Here is a 21050-nt window from a genome sequence, read left to right as displayed (position 1 = left end):
AAATTAACAAAAAAAAAAAAAAAAAAAAGAGAGAGAGAGAAGAGTTGAGAAGAATAGGCTTCCCAAACAAGCCTTAGGGTGTGTTGACACCCCCTTTTTTTTTAATTTCTCCTAAAAAAAAAAAAAAAAAAGTCTATTTTTTTCCTATTATCAAACAACTTGTTTTTTTTTTTTTTTAATTTTTCTCTCACAAAAAAATCAAATCTCTTTTAATCTTTATATCACACCAATCATTTCTTATTACTATTTAAACACAAAACCCATAACAAAACTCTTTACCAAACACGTTCTGATCTCTAGACGACGGAAGGAAAGTCTATAAATGCGTAGTCCCGAGCTTGATGGATAAAGAGGATCAGAAGCACTAAATTCATCTTCAAGGTCATGGAAAAAGTCTTCATGATAGGGACAAAGGGGTCTCAACTTTTAAGGAGAATGGCTTTAGGCTCAAATGCACAATGACCCATGAGGTCAAAGGCTGAAGTTGTTGCGTTCTTGTAAAAGCTATTCAGTGTTCCTTTCTATGTACTGAACACCCTTACTTACTTGCCTAGTGGAGCCAACTAGTATGGTTTTCCGCCATTGAAGCAGCTTGAGAAGTATAGAATACTAACTTACCAGATAAATAAAAGAAGCATGCAAGAAAATGTTATTTAATAGACTATTATACAATTGTCATACAATTTGACGATGTGTAAATAAAAATTAGCCGTTAGATCAACACTCGTAAAGAAAAAAGAAAATACCAATGACTGAATTTTATTATCATGTCAGTCCAGTTATATGTCAATCGTATAACAGTCTACTAAGTTACGTAGACAAAATATGTGTGTATTTAATTCGATAAAGATCGGATCCCTATAGGCTACTCAAAGCAACTCAGATTAAACATACTTAAAATTTTGATATGGTATAGAATTACAGAGATCTATCTGTCTCTTCTGCATATATATATATATCACTTCTTTACAAGAGGTCTGCAAAAGCTAAACACCAAGACCAATATTGTATGCCTGACATGCTAAAAGAGGTCAGGCTGGCATGTATACAAATGAAATGCCATTCTTCACATCTACACCAGAAAATAACGATGGCCACCTTCCTTAAAAGCACGATCTGCATTCAACAATTTCTCTCTTTCCTGACTGAAACAGTAAGAAGGTGCTTGCGTCAATGAATCTTGCAGTACTGCACCAACCTCGAATGTAATCACGTGTGTAGATATGCCTACATAATGAATTGCCACACCAAAACTCAGATTTATAATATAGTTTGAAGAAGCCAGCAGGTTATGGTAGCGCCAAGACGCCATGCAAACATTTATATCTTCATTGATCGGGAGCAGAAAATTTTTCTCTTCTTGTTAAATTTGGATATTGTGGTTCCCAATAAATCTCCAATATGATTTGTTGGGAATTGGGCCGACAGGCCCACACGACCCACAAAATTCATATGCAAAAGCTACAAAATTGGTCGTCGGCATACGTAGCGGGGAATCCACCCCAATAACAGTAAATTATGCTCCAAGCCAAATAATCATGCTTAACCCCATGCTGTGCCAAATACACTTCGAGCATCTCAGTAGTAAGAGGTATTCTATCTAATTAAAAAGCACAATTATCTATTTTAGTTACTTATTTTTTAATGCCAACTCCAATAGATTCTTTATTTTATTCTTTACTTTTTTAAAATATTATTTTTTAATCTTTCATTATTATTTTCTTTTTCTAGTCTTCATTCATTATATGACGCATTTACCAATTCTCATCTATTATATGAACCCCTTCCTCATCTCCTTGGTATGATTTATATTACCAACCATAACCTTTTGGGTCAAAGCAGTCGAGAAATCCATGCCCTCTTGGGTCATGCTCTCTTGGTCTAAAATCCACTAGGGGTAGAGAGGATGGCATCAAAACAATAACAATTCCAATAATGTTGAGAAATGAGAATGAATTGCGATAACAATGGGAACCAATATTGCAAGCGTCTCAACAAAAACGGAGTGTAGATGAACTTTCTTGTTGGAGAAAGTGAGTCTCCAAAGGACCAAGGAAGGTTGTGCTGAACCAGGCCGTTGAGGGAGGGAGAGAAGAGAGAAACGTTGAGAGAGAGAGAGAGAAAAGAGAGAAAAAATATTAAAAAATTTGAACATCGTGTTACAGTGAATAGCAACTTCACTAGCAAAATATGTAGTTTACTTGCTCCGAAGCTAATTTGTTGGAGAAGAAAAAGTGCTCATATTTAGCTATTATGAACCACTTAACTACTCTGCTGGAGATGCTCAAATCCTTAAACCTAGGCTATTGTGAGGAATAACTCACGAGTAGGCTGAAACGTGACAAGAAGGTAGTTATTGCAAGAACAGTCAAAAGGTAAGTTCGTGCTTAACCAACTGTGCCAAATACATTTCTAATTGAGGAGATGTGAGATGCTTAAAGCTAGGCTATTGTGGGAATAACCCACGATTTGGCTGAAGTGTGACACGAAGGCAATTATTGTAGGAACAATCAAAAGGTAAGTTCGTGCTTAGCCCCTCTGTGCCAAATACACTTCTAATTGAGAAGATATGATGGAACACCCCGATCCCATATAGGGCAGATAAGAAGTAGTTCACATAGAACAAGTAGTTTATAAAGATAATCATGAGTGTTAAGTCATATTGTATAGTTACTAGATGAAACTGAACTTTATAAGAAATTTTATGCAAACTCCAAATTGATTAATCATTTTGAGATAATAGTACAAATATAGCTATCACACTTTCTTAATTAGGACGAGATGCTTAAACCTAGGCTATTGTAGAGAATAACCTATTAGGCTGAAACGTGACACGAAGGCAATTACCGCAGGAACAGTATAAAAGGTAAGTTCATGCGAGGTAAAAGGAAACTTTTGGCCCTAGGCTAAAATTTCTTACTCAGTGCATTCAAATCTTTCTTTTAAACTATTCTAACTTAAGTATCAGAATTATCTCTCCCGCTACTGGGCCGGTAGCCACCGATCGGCTTTACGGTTATAGCTACAATTGTAATTAATCAAGTAAGAAAAATAAAAAACTTAATTTGCAACAAAATAAAATGGAGCAGTAATTACCATCATAGAAATCCCACCGAACAGGCCTCCCAGTGAGGACATCCTCGTAGTACCAAATAAAATCCACCTTCTCCCACACGTTGCACAGAAACCCATCCGTGACCGTTGTTCCCAGATAATCAGCTCCGTCAAGAAAATCAGGCCGGGGAATGCCCACCTCGAAATACATAATCTCGCATGCCCCCTGTGCGCCTAGCGTATAGTAAAACGACGTGCCGTTGTTCCATTCAACGTCATACTGTAGCTCACCCAGTTGCTTCTGGATTATGTTAACGTTCCGGCCTTTCCTCCAGTCGTACCAGAGGTGGGTGATTTGGAGGGTTTGAGAAGAGCTTAAGTTCATGTAGAGAAGTGCGTGAAATTGCTCCGGCCACGGTGAGGGAGTTGGGGTGGAAGTGGAACGAGGCCATTCCGTTGAAGGGCACACGAGAGGCAGGATCAAAGAGGCCAGGCATAGCAGGTTGAGCTTCAGGAACATTTCTGGCTCACTCTTGTAAGTTAACGTTGTTGTGCCATTTCTCCCTCTGGGAATTTAAATTGAAGGGATAAGGTGGATGGCTCAACTGAGTGAGTGGTGAACGCTGTGCCACTTTTCCGTTTTGCTTCTTTTTTATTTATTTTTCAGTTCTGCATTTAATTGTGCTTTATTTGTTCTTTATTAATAACCTTTGCCCCTCATAGCACTAGAAACAGCTTTTCAATCATTTTCTCTCAATTTAGACAATAAAATTACTTTTTGATTTCTTATAAAAATAAAAATAAACACTTCACAATAAATTTCCTTATTTTTCTCTATATGAATTAAATACTATTTCTTTTTATTACTGCAACCAATGACGAATGAGAGAAAAGAGAATTGTTGCTATATTGAAGGAGAGAGAAGAGACAATTAATTTTTTATAATTTAATAATACATTAGGCATCTACAATTCCCAATGCATTGGGAAACTAATGTGGGCTTTGCTGTTGATTGTATTTAGGGCTTTTAATGTGAGTATTTTTTTATGATTTTTTTGAAATTTTCCTTAAACATAGGGAAGTGAATGGGCTTTAGGGAGTCTGGGACTATCTAGTTAACAAATCTAGCCTTTTTTGAGTTGGGAATGTTATAATACAATTTAAAAACATAGAGTAAATTGAAATCGTACAAAAACTAAGAAAAATTTTAAGGATCAAACACCAAGAAGCAGATGGGCACCCCAACAACAAAGCCTAAACGAAATTGCGGATAAGTCCAAAAGGACCAAACAGTAGGCAATGGTTTCATCCATGGTCCTAGAAAAACCATAAACAAGCTGAATATTTTCCAGAGCCGCACAAGAGGGTGATAAAATGCAAAAGAACTCGGTGAAGAGTCTTATGCGGTAAAAGGCAACAACCACTATTAAATGAATGTTGTAGGGATAGCACTGCAAAGAACTGAGATAAAGCCGTTGAATGATGACCACCAGCATTAAAAAACTCCCCCATGTACAAGATCAAACCACTCCCCCAAAGAAAAATTCTACTTTGAATAAAGAAATAGTTTGATATGCTATACATATGAAATAATCGGTTCCAAAATATTCTTCGACTAATTGCACCACCTCGTCATTAATATTTCATGCAAGCCACGCATCAACACGTGTTGTACACACTTCGGCGCACGGTGGCCGAATAATGACATTGCTGGCAGCAATTGGTAGCGAAAAGGCCAGGAGCATGGTGGGGTGGCGCGTGTAAGCCTTTGGCTTCTTGAAATGAGTACATCTGATTTTGAAAAAAAAAAACAAATCCAAGAATTTCCATAAGGGAGCGAAACCAAAGCTGCAAACAGTTAGAGGAGACGGTGACCGGACCATTTGCAGAAGTGGAGACAACAAAGTTGTTGATGAAGGATAAATTGCCAAAAGCAATGGAAAGGGCCTCCGATGAGGCAAGTGATGCCTCCAAGAAGGAATTCCTCAGAAGAGGTAGGAAAGGAAGGGAGGGAGAAGGAAGTAGGGATAGGGGGGGATGAGGAAGTTGAGACTCTCTTCCCTTGAGGAGAGAGGAGAGCTTTTTGCTCTCTAAATTTGAAAGAACTTTTCTTACTCTTATGCTGAACTCTCTATTTTTATGGGTTAATAACTTTTTTGGTACCTACATTTTGAAGTTTTTTAATTTTTCCCCTAGGATTTAAAACATAACAAAACTACTACCTCAGATTTTGGAAAAGACTGAATCACCACCTACAGTTTGAAAAATTCTATGGGGGTGATCGGCCACCCCCAGTTTGACCTTTAGCCACCTCCAAAGCCGGTCTGGGAATGGCCGAACCACCCCCTGGGGGTGGTCGAAACCACCCTCATGGGCCAAAAAGGGGGTGGCCAAAACCACCCCCATAGCCCTTGAGCCACCACCCCCAGACCAGCTTCGGGGGTGGCTCAGCCACCCTAAGGTCAAACTGTGGCCGGCTCACCCCCATTGGTAGCTCCCATAAAATTTTTCAAACTGAAGGTGGTGATTCGGTCTTTTTCAAAATCTGAGATACTAGTTTTGTCCTGTTTTAAAACCTAGAGGAAAAAATTTAAAAACCTCAAAACCCAAGTACAAAAAGAGTAATTAACCCTTTTATTTACGCAGTAACTAGTTATTTTTATCAAGTAACCCTTTTATTTACGCAGTAACTAGTTATTTTTATCAAGTAACAATATATCATTAGCTTAAAAAAATATCTATTTTTAGGAGATCCTTATTTCTTAGGGAACCTTAGACAACCACCTTAATATTCTAGCCCATCTAAAATGGTCGTGATAGTAACGTCTAGCACAGAACATACATATTATATTCAGGTAGGCCCTTACCAGTTTCTGACAGGATATCTTAATTTGGAGATTTTCATATGCTTTTACGACCTGATTAGACACATAAGCTAAGATCATTATAGCATAACATGATCCATAAAAAGTTCGAGTCTATTCATGCCATTTCATGCTCCACATTCTACTCAATGAAATCAATAAAGGCCTCTCACAGTACAAAGCAATTACCTAGAAGAAAAAAAAGGTATCTCGTAGCTCAATACATAGATAAGGATCCACGTTAATTACCTGCTTAAATTGCTAGTAGTTTGAACAGATAATGTGAGACCCCTGTATGGAACCCACCGGCCTCATATAATGCCGAGGTTAACGAGGGAAGGACAAAGATCAACATCCCATGTACTTTCCATAATGCAGAAACTATGAGATTAGCTTCGAGATGATTTATGTCCCTTATTGTTAAATCTCTATTACGTATTATTCCCTAAGAAAAGAGAGAAAAACTAGTCGTCTAGTGCTGCATGCTGTTCCTTTACAATGCAGATTGGAAAATCATTTCCGCGAGTTCCTGCAACATTGCACAAAAGCCCTCTGTCAAAATCTAATTTTGGTAGCTAGGCAATAACAACAAACTAGAGGACCATGAGCATCAGTAACATAAACATGAAACAAAAGATGACTAAAAAAAAGAATAATCAAGATGGTTTCCTACTATGCTTCTTTGCGCTAAATGTTACTATTAATTTATGTAAGTAAATACATTGATTACAGTCACACTTTGAGGGGAGTGGCAATTTTCATTCTTTAATTCTATTCATGCTTCTCTCCCATTTTCATTGCTAAGCTATATCAGTTATTAGTCTTTATTATGTTTAATGTTGATGCATGTGGCAGTTGTAAGGTGAAGGGCGCCATGAAAGCTTTGAAATAATCGTTACTAGAAGCCTGTAAGCTATAAAAGGAATTTATCCTTCCAATTACCTGCTTGGCCGAAGGAACTTTGGGCTCTCCCCTTTCCAAGGCTATCTTCTCAAGCATCTCAAAATCAACCTTACCAGCCTAGTGAAAGATGCAACCATGCATTAGCCCTGAAGAAATTTGAAAAAAAAGGGGGTGGGTGGAGGATATGGAAGCATATTACCTCTATTTGAGCCCCAAGTTCTGTGTCAAAACTCTGGTATCGCTTGCGAACGAGCTCCGCTAAAGAACCATCCTTTGTGTGATGAAAGAAAACCATTCAGTCTCATTATTAGGAGAGCGAAAAGAAACTTTCTAATAAATTCATTAGAAGCAGCCAGCCAATGACAAGAAATAGAAGCAACATTAATTTATCACCTCGATCAGCTTGGCAACATTGCGAAGTCCACGGGCCAGGGTATCCATTCCAGAAATATGAGCAATGAACAAGTCTTCAACATCTGTACTCTCTCTTCGTCTAAATAACAGTAAGTGACGAAAATGATTAAAACCAAGTAAAATGCAATTCATTCATCCATCATGAAAACACATAGGACTCATGTCACCATCAGCACACATTTAAGAAAATCAAAAGGAAAGAAATGACTAACAATTTTGCATCAAAGTTGAATCCTCCAGGTGCTAATCCACCCTGTGATAGGAGCAATAACAACGATCAAGAAATTGCATTTTCGATCACCACAATTTGACTCTTCTAATGACCAATTAAAGAGAAACATTTATCACATACATTTCTGACCACGCTGAGCATAACAAGAGTTGCCTCTCCAATATCTGTGAGAAACTGATCTGTATCCCAACCTGTAGCAAAATGACAACAGTTCCAAATTAAAACATCCAGTTGGTATAATTTTTGTGTGAAAACTTAAGAAAAGTTCTAGGTTTATAACTATCCAATACCAATCTGCGGGTCGCCAGTATTTGCATCAATATTTCCCAGCAGACCATTGAGTCTTGCAGTTTCAAGCTCATGATGACAGCTGTGCAACGTACAGAAGTATTACAGGTTTGCAGAAGTTCACACCTTTATTTGTGCTTGATTAATCCATCGGAAAAGTTACAAGTTTACATAGAAAGTCCTCAACATACAAAATATGACATACCTGTGACCGGATAGAGTGGCATGATTGCACTCAATGTTCAGTTTAAATTCTCCTACAAGAAACAGGATAATGAGGTCATGAATTTGCTACAGTTGATCAATTAATGTTCTATACGACTCACTTTGGACTTCCATCTCAAAATTCAATATTAGTCAAGGACTGCAGATTATGCAATATCACCCACTTTTAAGATCATCAAGATACTGATTAAGACAATAACATTATGGAAGTAACTTATCTGAGATTAGAAAGTAGTATGTTATCGTTACTTACTTATCAAAAAGAGTCTGTTACTTATTAAAAAAAAAGAAAGTAGTACGTTATCATTAGAAAAAAAGAAGAAAAATCAAAATTAGAAGACTATGAATAGTGAACTTTAAATTACCTATAAGATCATACTTTCGAAGGAAATTAGCTGCCGTTGCAGCATCCCAGTCATACCTGACAACAGATTCACCACATTAGAGCATAAAGGAGAATGCAATGAATATAATTAATTAAAGATAAGTTAAGAAGCATACTGATGTTTGGTAGGTTCTTGAGGCTTGGGTTCAATGAGCAGTGTCCCTGAATAGGGCAAGAAGAAGAAGAAAAACAAGTTGCTTATAGAATTATGGCATAGCCACAAATACAAACATGTTAAAGAAAAATTCAAAAGAACTCAATTAAAAAAAAACCTACTCATATTAGCTGCCCCAACACATGATAAAAAATGTATTCTAATATTTACAGGTTTCATTCTTTTATAATCACAAGACTGATCTAGCATGGAACACTGTAATAAATTAAACAGAAGGGTACCATTGAATCCAATCTTCTTCTTGTAAGCAACAGCAGCCTCAAAGAACCTTGCCTGTGAGTAGATAAATGACAACTTAATAAGAGAAGAAGCATCACAATTAAAACCATGAGCAAAGATATATAAAAAGAGATTACATGAAAATAGTAAAGACCCTTGATGTCTAGGACGGTCACAGAATTATCAAAAGCTAAAATCAAGACACATGTAAATCAAACGTTTGCAAAGGACATCCAAACTAAACGCACCATATGATCCAGCTCTCGTCCCATATCTGTGTTCAAGAGAGTCTGATAACCTTCACGGCCACCCCAAAACACATAATTCTCTCCACCTAAATAATTTGTGACCTGGAGAATGTGTCAACCAGAAGACTTAAAATGTGTAAAAAAAAAAAAAAAATGGAAGCTTAAGTTCCACGTGCACACAACCAAATTTTTGCACTTAACATGGCATGCATATACCCACCTCCATGGCTTTCTTGACTTGAGCCGCAGCATATGCATATACACCTAATTCAGAGCTGTAAACCAAGAGTTACAGAAGCACAAGTCCACAAATGACAGAGCAGTTAGCTTAGGAGATTCATGGTATGCATAAATTACCTAGTAGCACCACCATGCATATAGCGGGGATGCATAAACAGCTGAGCTGTACCCCACAAAGGACGGATCTTGCTTCCCTGAAGCATAACATAGTAGAGGCATTTAAGTGAGGCAGACTTCTTACGTGCAATAGCTACATAAAAAAGCATGTTTTGCAGTATAATATGAATAGAGGTCTAAGTTGACCACCAAGGAAGTAATATACTCTTGTCCAAACGGGCCCAGGATAAAACTATCTAGGTCATCAAAGATTTGGAATGCTTGGTCTCCTTTTCAGGAGTACAATAAAAGCGCCCCATTGTTTAAAACGACTAGAAATGTTAGTTTGATTACAAACCATCCCTGAAAACTCTTCATCATCTAGACTCTCATCCTGTAGCAATAAAAGTCTTCTTTTTATTGGTTCTAGTGATTAGGGAAAATGGAAGTCATGTGTTTAAGCCCATGTAACAAAATTCTTATTTACACCTAAAGAATAAATGACAAACTTCCTTTAATGCACATGCTTAAATAATTAAGGGTTTTACTTGGTCAATGAGTAAATGCACCCAAATTATAAAAAGAAGAAAAAGGTAGTCTGGATACATGTCTTCCTCAGAGAGTCAGGAGGCACTTGATCCTTACTTAGACCCAGTAAATTATGCATGTATGGTGCGATTTACATCATAGTTATTGACATGCCCATTTGCCAGTTCATCCATATAAATTACCTGAAGCTTCTTAGCAAGGGCCACTACTTCATCCAAGTTTGCATTACTTTCCTGTTACAAAGATAACAATGCCAACGATTAATTAACCCTATAGACAAAACAGTTTATATTATCAACAAAGTAGAAACAAAACAAAAATGCAAAATTTTCACAAAAGCTGCTTCTTGAGTCCATGTATTGGATTCAGAATGGAACACAATTTCACCTCCTACACTTCTGTCCTCCAAATCTAAACTAGTATAAATGAAGGTGATCAGAACAATGACCTTAAAGAAGACTCACCTCCAGGGTTTTTCCATCTGGGGCTATATCCCTGTCATGGAAGCACCACCAATCGACCCCAACCTTGTTTATGAACTCAAAATTGGCTCTCACTGTTTTCCGCATAAAAAGATAAAAACTCCTATTAGTTCCACTTGTACACTATCAATGCCAAAGTTCAGAAAATTGGACTAATAGAGCTGTCTTACTTCTTCTCTTGGCCATAGCCAATGAATTTGTACCATCTTCCCAAGGCCAATACTTTGTAGGTGCACCAAATGGGTCGCCACCAGTCCCACGAAATGTGTGCCAAAATGCAACGCTAAATCGCATCCAATCCTGTTGCCACAAAAATATTTTGTAAGAAATTGCTTGAAAAAGGTCAAATGATATTACAAATTAAAACTGACCTTCATTTTCTTCCCAAGAATCTCCTCCTCTGCATTGTACCATTTAAATGCAAGAGGATTCTTGCTCGAAGGGCCCTGAAAAGACAAAAAAAAAATTTCATACGAATATTTAAGTACCACAGTTATGAAGATTTACCTTTCTTTAAGAAATTGTATTATATCCGTAATAGATATACTTTAGGCACAATTAATTAACAACAAATAAAGATGCATGGTAAACTTTGCCAAAGAGTAGAGTGAGACAGTCACTGAGATAAGAAAATTTTCCTAAATCTATATTCTAGGAGAAATAGATGAAGTGAGACAAACAAAGAAAGCTACGGATCAAGGGTGGAACTAGAAATTTAGATATGGGGGAGGAAATTAAAAAAAAAAAAAATTGGGGGTGGGGTAAAAATTTGATTTTAAAATAAATATAGGGATATTCAAAAAAAAAAAAAAAAATCGAGAAACATTTTGAGGCTTAGGGGGACTGAAGTCACACCCAAACCTCTTAGCAGTTCCGCCCCTGCACACCATAGATTGACAATTAACAATAACCTCACACAAGCCATCAAACACTTGGTCCTTTGGTTTATTTTAACCAACGCAGTTATACATTACATTTGTTATTTTTGTGCTAGTGGTCCGTAAGTATAGTTATATTCCAACCAATTTCCATTACCTTCGAAGAGCAAACCACTTCAAAAATATGAACAAACCAACTTCAAAAAAATATCTTTTTTAATAATATATAGATTTGGTTCCACTTTGAACAGACAACAGTGCCTGGTTTGTGAAGAAGATCACTACAATTTTCAGAAGACGGTGATCTTTAAAAGCAAAGTGATTGATGGTGTACTATCGTGGATTCATCTACCCATGCTGCAGAAGATTTAGTTCTTCTCAAGGGAAGTGGGAAATACTGATTTTACTTAGTATGAATAAGGCCGATGCTAGTTCACAGCCAATGCTAGATAAAGGGTTTTTGTTTAAGTTGCTCATCTTCATGGAATGTGAACACTTGATGCTTTTTAACGGTGCCTGGCAGAACCAAAAATATTGAATTGGGGTAAATAATAAATCTTTAGGGATTTTTCTTGTAAAAAATAGAAAATTTGAGAATTTTGAAAATTTAGGGCCCCCCAATGTTTTAGCCGGGTACGGATGGTAGACGAAGTCAGAAAATGAAACATATTTTACATGACTCGGACAGATGGCACAGAACAATCCCCACCTCATAGTTGATCTTTGGAATCCCAGGAAAGAATTCCCCTTCCCATTCACCTGAATCACTACATTCCTTACCAATATCAGCAGGGCATGTTGGTGGATTAGCAATCTGCATGAAATATGAACCAACCCCAAATTAAGAGAAGAAGATTCAGTTGGATATCATTTAGAAAATAACTACATAAATGCAGGAATACAAAACACAAAGAAATTCTTTACCACTCCAAAGGAAACGACATTCAAACAAAGAAGAAGCAACAAAATCTCCCCAGCCTTCATTTTCATAGTCTCATGCGAACGCCTCTGCAAGTCACAGTAACAAAAAAGTAAGCCAATCGTCAGGTAATCAAAAAACACAGACCCTAGCATACAGTCAACACATGCGCACTTCCGGAATCACCCATAAACAAATTAACACAGAGAACCTCCCGCACACACCCAGACTCACATAAAGGAAGAATTTTGGGGATGAGGCATAATCAACACAGCATATAAAAACATGGGTTGTCACTAAAATCGACCATCAAGCACCAAACTCGACACTCAGATAAATATTAGCACTAGAAACTTCACAAAAGAATCATTCTAATCACAAACAAAAAAACCCACAAGAGACGATAAAACTGGAAAGAGAAAGAGAAAAAGACTTACAGATTGGAAATGGCTATCTGGCTCTGCTACAATTGCAATTGGAACAAGCAACTCCCTCCGTCACCCCTGGTATGCCTGTGTGTGTGTATATATATATATATACGATTCTCGGTGGATGAGGATAAGTTCGTAATATCATGCAAACGTGGCGTACTGGCTTCGATTTGTTACATTACAAACATACTAATTGCCTATAAACAAGGAAGGGAAACGATACAAATTTCGTGTTAAAGTGACATGTTGAGGGACATAGTCTCATAGACCAACATCATTGGCCGATAGCGGCAACAAAGAGATTGCATTGACTTTTTCTTTTTGATGACGTGGCATTGATTTACTTTTGATAATTGGATTGAGGTCTGAGTCAGCTATGACATTAACTACAAAGCAAAATGAGAAAGGTTATAATGACACATTTTTAAATGATTTGTCATTATTCATGAGTTAATGACAATTTTTTTAAAATAATAAATTTAATTAAATAATGACATATCATTTGAAAACTAATTTTTAAATTCAAAAGCAAGAGCTAAATGAATTGGTTCTCTTATTAAACTTGGTCATCTTGGTTGGTTACTAATTGGACTCTCATTGATATTCAAAAGAAAGTCGATAAATGATCGATATCCATTTGAAGTGGTGTAATAGTGAAAAATAGTTTTAAGATTAGATTGAAAAATGATAAAGTTGGTTTAGAAGTTTGACCAAAATTAGGTTTAAGTTGTTGCTGTATCCTACCTCTTTAAGATTAGTACTTATGAAAAAAAATTAAAAATTAATTTTTAATTTCAAATCATCTTAATTATATGACAATTTTACAATAATTTACTAAATAACATTATTCTTTCAAATATTGACAGATTTTTTGATGATGTGGCATAATTTCTCAAAAAAATAGTGGGAAAGACTAGAAAAAAAAAAAAAAAAACAATGTTTTTACCCAAGAATACCTTCAATCAGATGAGCCATAAAAACCATTTTATAGTATTCAATAAAAATTTGAAAAGAGGATGAAAACACTAGAACCTAATCTCTTGATTACTCATCAAATGAAAAACTTACACGGTGAAAGAACTCAGACCACTCTCTCCCTCTCGGACGGTGAAAGTCACCGGCATCGATGGACTGGCTCCAAAAATGTCTCTTAGAAGACGCCGATGCACTCTCTCACTCATTGACGCTTTCTCTCTCTCTCTCTCTCTCTCTCAAACGATGCTCTGGCTTCGACATCGGTGTGGGAGCGGAGTGAACGTCAATTAATCTCTCTCTTAATCTCTTTCTTTTCGATTTTATATTGTTCATCAATTATTGTGCAGTAACATCTCTCTTAGATCTGGAAGTCAACTCTCCCTCAAATCTGAAACTCTCTCAAATTTCGAAGTCGATGCTCTCTCTCAATCGACTCTCTCTTAGCCTTAGACCACCTCAGACAGTTAAAAACTCCACCGACGCCGGTGCTCTAGCACTGGCAATGAGCAAGAAGACGGTGGCTTTGAGTGGCCTTCGGTGGTGGCTTTAGGCAGATTCTGGCAGTAGCGTTGGTCAAAGGAAGGGGGGGGGGGGTGGTTTAGGGCTAGATCTGTGGGTCTCTTGAAAGTAGAAAGGGAAAAATATAAAAAAGCCCCCCAGTTGTTTTCGATTTAGCCCCTAATGTTCCAAAAGTGATAAAGTAACCCTCAAACTACCAAACTATTGCATTTTGGCCACTCCGTTAAGATTTTTTCAATCTCAGATTTCAATTTCAGCAGATAAACTCTATGAATGGAACATCGATGGCTTATCCGAACAAGAAGTGTTAAATAAAATGAATCACATGTCTATGGTTGCTAATGCCTACGTTACCAATCACAATTTAAACCAATTAGAAATTGTTGATCTGCTTTCTACCGGTTTCTCTGAAACTCTTCGGAATTGGTGGGATAAACACCTTACCGAAGAATCTCGAGAAACAATTAAGAAAGCCATCAAGAAAGATGACGATGGTTTCCCAATTTTTGATGAACAATGTGACACTGGTGAACTTGATAGCGTTAACACATTAATTTATACCATCATTAAACATTTTATTGGAACACCATCTAGCATTACTTCTCGTATCTCTGATTACCTGAATAATCTTCGTCGTCCTACCATGTCTGATTATAGATGGTATCAAGATGTTTTCTTTCTCATGTTATGGTTAGATCAGATAGTCAGAAACCCTATTGGAAAGAAAAATTTATTGATGGATTACCTTCATTATTTACTCATAAAGTTAAGGATGAACTTATTAACTCTAACATTGGATTAATCAAATATGAAAACTTAACTTATGGTGATTTTTTTTCTACTATTAAAAAACTTGGCATAAAAATGTGCATTGACCAAAAAATGATAAGACAACAATTGAAGAATACTAAAAAGGCTAAATATGAAATGGGTAATTTCTGCGAACAATTTGGGTTACCTCCTATGGCTCCCTCTCAGAGAAATAGAAAGAAACCCGATAGAGTTTTTGATGTAGGACGATATTTATCTTTATTTTCGGTAAAAACGAAAATAAGGAAAATATCAAAAATAATATTGGAGCAGCGCCGCTTGATCAGAATTTTAGCTATTCTCAAACAATGGAAGTACAAAAGGAAAGATTGCCACAATTCCCGCTGATTGTCAATTTTATATTAGGATTTTATTTTATTTTATTAGGACTTTATTTCCTTTCCTTATTAGGATTAGGTTTACTACTACTATAGGATTATGTTTACTTTCCTACTAGGATTAGATTTACTTTCTCTACTAGGATTAGATTTACTTTCTCTACTAGAAGTAGGTTTACTTTCTCTACAAGTATTTCTCTTCTATAAATAGGCTTGCCTATTATGTAAAACTCAATCAATTGAATTATTATCAAATCAGAGAATTCTCTCTCAAATACTCTGCGGAGTTTTATCTTTCTTTTAGCCTGCGGGCTTGTTTTTATCTTTTTGGGTAGAAGACGAAGACGCTTCTCCTTGCAGAATCAAAGACGCTGCTCTTTGATTAGTTACCTTAGTCTTCCGCTACGTCAGTTTTCAAGAAAAGGCCAGCTCCATATTACAATAGTTACAAGAAAAGAAGATTTAATAAACCCATTAAAAAATTCTCGGCTAACAAACCCAAAAAGAATACCTTCAAATATGATAAATCTTTCCCCGAAGGAAAATGTTTTAACTGCGAAAAATCAGGACATCTTGCTGACAAGTGCCCAGAACCGCCCAAAAAATTGAAAAAAAAAATTAATTCTTTGAAAATTGATGACAATGAAAAGAAAATCTTTTTAGAATCCTACAATCAGTTAACTCTTCTGATTCATCTGACTGTGATTTTTTAACAACCTCAAGTGACTCCGATTATCATTCTGCTAGTGAATTCTCTGACAATGATTTCAAAATTGGTTGTAACGATTCTTGTTGCAAAAAGGTCAAAACTTGCAACGTTCTCACAAAAATAGAAGAACAAGAAAATTTGCTAATCACTTTAATTTCAAAAATTGAAAATCCCGAACTGAAAAGAAGACTACCTTAAAAAACTCAAGAATATGATGATTAAAAATACTAATAAACCTAACAATGCAAAAATCTCTCTTGATGAAACTTTGGAACGATTTTCTAAACAAAAATCCAAAGAGATTACTTTCTCAGATTTGCAGCATGAGATTAGTAATATCAAGAAAGAAATTGTTAATTTAAAAAATGACCTATTCACTGTTAAAACTGATAATAATGATTTAAAACAACTTTTAATCTGAAAAATCCAAGATTGTTTTCATGATAACAATTCTGATGATGATAAACAATCCGAGCACTTTGATGAAGTAGAATTTAGTAATAAAGTGATTTCCAATGAAGTCAAGATTATCAGTCTTATTAACAAGGTCGTTCCACCAAAATGGTATTCTAAAGTTCATATTATCGTTGCTCTTGATTATACCCTTGATGTCATTGCTTTGATTGATTCTGGTGCTGATTTGAATTGTATTCAAGAAGGATTAGTACCTAGTAAATATTTTGAAAAATCCACTGAAAGATTAAATTCTGCTAGTGGAAGTCGTTTACAAATCAAATATGAATTAAATAGTATCCATGTTTACTAAAACAATGTTTGTTTTGATACTCCTGCTATCCTTGTTAAAAATATGTCTGAAAAGGTTATTCTTGGCCTTCCCTCCATTGCCATGCTTTATCCCTTCTTTGTTGATAAAACTGGTGTTTCAACCATTAAAATAGGCGTTGAAATAAAATTCTATTTTGCTTCCAAATTTGAAATTGATGTTAGCCACTTGAACATTATTTTTGCTAAAACTAAGCATTTAAACTTTTTGAAACAAGAAGTTAAATACAAAAGGATTGCTGAGCAACTTTCTGATAAATTACTGCAATCTAAGATTACAACTTTCAATACTCTGATCATCGATCTAGTTTGCTCTAAACTTCCTACTGCCTTCTGGCATAGGAAAAAACACATTGTTTCTTTACCATATATTAAAGATTTTTCTGAAAATAAAATTCCACTAAAGCGAGGCCCATTCAAATGAATGATGAAACTTTAGTTTTTTGTCAAAAAGAAATTGCCGATTTACTTGTCAAAGGTATCATTCGTAAGAGCAAGTCTCCTTAGTCTCGTGCTGCCTTTTATGTTATGAAAAATGCTGAAGTCGAAAGGGGAACTCCTAGACTAGTGATTAATTACAAATCGCTCAATGATGTGTTAGAATAGATCAAGTACCCCATCCCTAATAGGAAGGACTTAGTTAGTCACATTAGTGAGGCTCTAGTCTTTTCTAAGATTGACATGAAGTCAGGGTTTTGGCAAATCCAGATTGACGATAAGAATAGGTATAAGACTGCTTTTACCACTCCTTTTGGGCATTATGAATGGAATGTCATGCCTTTTGGTCAATGCTCCTAGTGAATTCCAAAATATCATGAACGATATTTTCAATCTCTTCAGTCATTTTACCATCGTTTACATTGATAATGTTCTGATTTATTCAAAATCTGTTGATAAACACTGGAAACATTTGAATTCATTTCTAGAAACAATCAAACACAATGGACTTGTAGTCTTTGCTAAAAAGATCAAGTCTTTTCAAACCAAAATTAGATTCCTTGGTTTTGACATTTCTGAAGGTCAGATAAGACCGATTGATAGAGCTATTTAGTTCGTCGATAAATTTCCTGATGTTATCATTGATAAGACCTAGCCCTAGAGATTCTTAAGTTCTTTAAATTATATTGCGGACTTCTACAAAGACCTGAGAAAACACTGCAAGCCCTTGTTTGACCGTTTACTAAATCCTCCTCCTCCTTGGACTAACATTCACACTTCACTCGTCCGAGAAATTAAAACTCATGTCAAGACCTTACCCTACTTAGGTATCCCTTCCGATAATGCTTTCAAAATTGTTGAGGCAGATGCTTCTGAAATTGGCTTTGGAGGCACTTTGAAACAAGTTGTTTCTCCAGGATCTTCATAACAAATTATTCGATTCGATTATGGATTCTGGAATAATACGCAAGCTAATTATAGTACTATTAAGAAAGAAATTCTTTCTGTCTTTTTATGCATTACTAAATTTCAATCTGATCTATTCAATCAAAAGTTTTTGTTACACATTGATTGTAAATCTGCTAAATACATTCTGAAAAAAGATATTGAAAATATTGCATCAAAACAAATTTTTGCCAGATGGCAAGCCATTTTAAGTGTTTTTGATTTTGATATTGAATACATTAAAAGTTCCAATAACTCTATTCCAGATTTTCTCACTCGTGAAATTTTGCAGTGCCAGCATAGCAAGCAAAAAGGATAAGGAGAAGATCAATTCCAAGTCTTTGGTCTTAGAACCAGAGTCTGCCATTATTGCTCCCGTTACTAATTCATCTGTTGCTCTTGCTAACCGTTTCTCAGCTTTTAGCCTCGAATCACCAGCTACCTACTCCAGTGCTCTTGTTTTAGATTATGACCCTTTTGTCATTTATTTTAAAAAATCCACTATTCATTTCATTAAATACGATAAAACATCAGCTTATGTCATTCTTCCCCATTCTGAGCATTTATTTCATATTGAGATAAACCGTTCTCATATCAAATCCCCTACTCAAATTGCCGCTTCCTACTTTCCTTCCTAGTTTCATTGGATCCCTAAGCATCCTCTGAAAACTCTTTCATACTATACTAATATACTGCTTCAGACAAAGTCTGTTCATTTCAAACCCATTTACAGTAAAACTGAACCCAAAAAAACTACTTTATCACAGTGTCTATTTTGATAGAATCATTCCTGAAAAAGAATGGGGGGAACATCCCTCTACCCTGAGAAAATTGAAAGAATTCCCCATCCTGTTTTGCTATTATGATTACATTGATGCCTGGTCCAAATTTATGCTTTATCAAAACCCCAAGTTTGACCACTCTTGGTTTATAAACTTTGATAAAGAATTTGGATGAGGCATCCTCCCTCTCTGGTTTTGCAGATGGTGGATGAAGTTTGGTCTTATTCCTGATATCCTCCCACTAAAACTTGTTGAGACTTTCAACTCATTCAAGAATCTTTACAATACTGATGAACATGGGGCCAAATTTTCTCACATTCTGCACTTTGTCAAAAAGTACAAAATTCCTTGGATCATAAAATGGTAATATGTCATTCTTGATGACAAGCTAGAACGACATTGGTATGTAAAATGGTGGGATAATTACCCACGAGTAGATAATATCGTTGAAAATGTCAAAAATCTAGCCCATTTGGCAAAGATTCAAGCCTCCAATTCCCAACCAATTAACCATTGGCAATCTTCCCAAACTGATAACTCCTAGTAATTTCCTTTCTCCTCCCAAAGAGGCCGCTACCCCCACTACTTCTTCCAGTTCTTCTAAGAAAAAATCTTCAGTGAAGAAAAAAGAAAAGAAGGACATTTTAAAAGCACTTCTGGAATCTCTCAATGATAATTCTGATGAAGATGAAGAAGAAAATTCTGATGCATCTTCTGAAGCTACTTTTAACCCCATGAGAGAATGGTACGAAAACTCTGGTTTCGCTGGTGATAGCCCCGATAACTATTATCCCCGGAATTGAAGATTTATAATCATTTGCTTTAGTGGCACCGATTTTGCCCTTCACAATGGCACCGCTCATTTGCCCTTCACAGTGGCACCGCTCATTTGCCCATCATAGTGCCACCGCTCACTTGCCTTTCACAACGGCACCACTCACTTGCCCTTCATAACAGCACCGCTCACTTGCCCTTCACAGCAGCACCACTCACTTGCCCTCCACAGAGGCACCATTCAACTTGCCCTTCACAATGGCACTATTACATTTCAATCATTTTAAGGTTGAAATTAGAAGGATATTGGGAATATTCAAAATTTTTGGAATCAGAAATTTCATCAGTTTTTTGAATAACACAAGCTTTTCCAGAGGTGGTGGCTTGATTGGCTTTTAATTCTGAAAACATTTTGTCAATCTTTTCAACATTTTTTTGGTTAGTGGTTCTCAGCCTGAGATTTTTTCTTTCTTCAGGTAGAGAAATGATTGGTTTTTCAGTTTTCAAACCCGGTGACAATGGGAGTATCGATTTTATCTTCAATGTGGTCCAATTGTTGACCAATGATGTGAAGGGATTAGTTGACAAAATTGCTTTACTCAATGATTTTTCTAGTTTCATCGTGGGCAGGATCAGAAATTTTAAAATGAGAGGCTTTAACAATAGTATCAGTTCCGTAAGTACGGACCAGTAAATTTTCAAGAGGTGGATGAGAAGCTTTAACAGTGGTTCTATTTTCTTTAACAAAATTTTTTTTTAACAACATTTAGAACATTGTTAGTGAGGTAATGATTTTGAAGAAAATCAAAAAACAAAATATGTCTTTGTTCTTGAATCATTTTTTCAGTCCAACGGACTTTGATAATGGATCTTTCTTTTTCAAAAAAATTAGCACGGTAAGCATGTCGTAACATTGATTTTCTTTAGAGGAAAAATCTTTTTGTAAAGCAATCCAATCGATTTGGGAAAAGAAATTTTTTATACGAACATGAATAACGTTTAATTGATGGGGAGGAGGCAGAGATCCTTTAAAATCTGAAGCAGAAGGAGAAAGAGATCCTCAGGCATGATCAACTTGAGTGGGAGGAGGAGTTTGCTTAGTGGTATAAAAAGCAGAAGAAACTTGAGAATCAACAGAAACACTTTTTAATTTTAAATCGGATGAGCAAGAAATTTTTCAACATCTTTATCTCTTCTTTGGAGTCCTTCTGTGGTGGTTGAACTAGCAAAAGAATTTCTTCTTTCATTGATCAACAATGATCTTTCAATTCTGTTAGAAAGGTTTAAATCAAAAAAACTGATCTTAACAGATCCATCTAAATACTGCTGGGTGTAGTCAAGATTACTGGCATCATTTACTACTTTGGCAAGCTTA

General features: G+C 36.0%; 2 protein-coding genes across 2 annotated transcripts; both read right to left on the bottom strand.

The window, feature by feature from the left end:
• Positions 1-858: 858 nt before the first annotated feature.
• Positions 859-3691, bottom strand: LOC132189994 (uncharacterized protein At4g14100). The gene is made up of 2 exons (XM_059604858.2): positions 3097-3691; positions 859-1227 (listed from the first exon to the last, which is right to left on the bottom strand). The coding sequence occupies exons 1-2, from the start codon at positions 3572-3574 to the stop codon at positions 1073-1075; spliced, it is 633 nt and encodes a 210-aa protein (XP_059460841.2). The 5' UTR covers positions 3575-3691; the 3' UTR covers positions 859-1072.
• A 2440-nt stretch (positions 3692-6131) lies between these two features.
• LOC132190270 (xylose isomerase family protein) lies at positions 6132-12717 on the bottom strand. The gene is made up of 21 exons (XM_059605208.2): positions 12609-12717; positions 12177-12260; positions 11962-12066; positions 10746-10820; positions 10545-10674; positions 10357-10448; positions 10075-10125; positions 9365-9441; positions 9228-9282; positions 9008-9109; positions 8762-8813; positions 8482-8527; positions 8346-8401; positions 7961-8012; positions 7758-7837; positions 7588-7658; positions 7448-7488; positions 7215-7314; positions 7021-7092; positions 6861-6938; positions 6132-6447 (listed from the first exon to the last, which is right to left on the bottom strand). Exons 2-21 carry the CDS (start codon positions 12240-12242, stop codon positions 6412-6414), a joined length of 1437 nt encoding a protein of 478 aa, XP_059461191.1. The 5' UTR covers positions 12243-12260; positions 12609-12717; the 3' UTR covers positions 6132-6411.
• Positions 12718-21050: the final 8333 nt, after the last annotated feature.

Source organism: Corylus avellana, chromosome 9 (genome assembly GCF_965113065.1).
Source record: "Corylus avellana chromosome 9, dhCorAvel1.hap1.2, whole genome shotgun sequence".
Taxonomy (NCBI): Eukaryota; Viridiplantae; Streptophyta; class Magnoliopsida; order Fagales; family Betulaceae; genus Corylus; species Corylus avellana.
This window is presented reverse-complemented; position numbering and strand designations above follow the sequence as displayed.

Excerpts from the sequence above, each read along its gene's own strand:
- LOC132189994 (XM_059604858.2), bottom strand. The coding sequence starts at position 3,574 with ATGTTCCTGAAGCTCAACCTGCTATGCCTGGCCTCTTTGATCCTGCCT. Across the intron at positions 1,228-3,096 it reads TCGGTGGGATTTCTATGATG|GCATATCTACACACGTGATT; the intron begins GTAATTACTGCT and ends TTCATTATGTAG.
- LOC132190270 (XM_059605208.2), bottom strand. The coding sequence starts at position 12,242 with ATGAAAATGAAGGCTGGGGAGATTTTGTTGCTTCTTCTTTGTTTGAAT. Across the intron at positions 10,449-10,544 it reads GGCTATGGCCAAGAGAAGAA|TGAGAGCCAATTTTGAGTTC; the intron begins GTAAGACAGCTC and ends TGCGGAAAACAG. Across the intron at positions 6,939-7,020 it reads AACTTGGGGCTCAAATAGAG|GCTGGTAAGGTTGATTTTGA; the intron begins GTAATATGCTTC and ends ATCTTTCACTAG.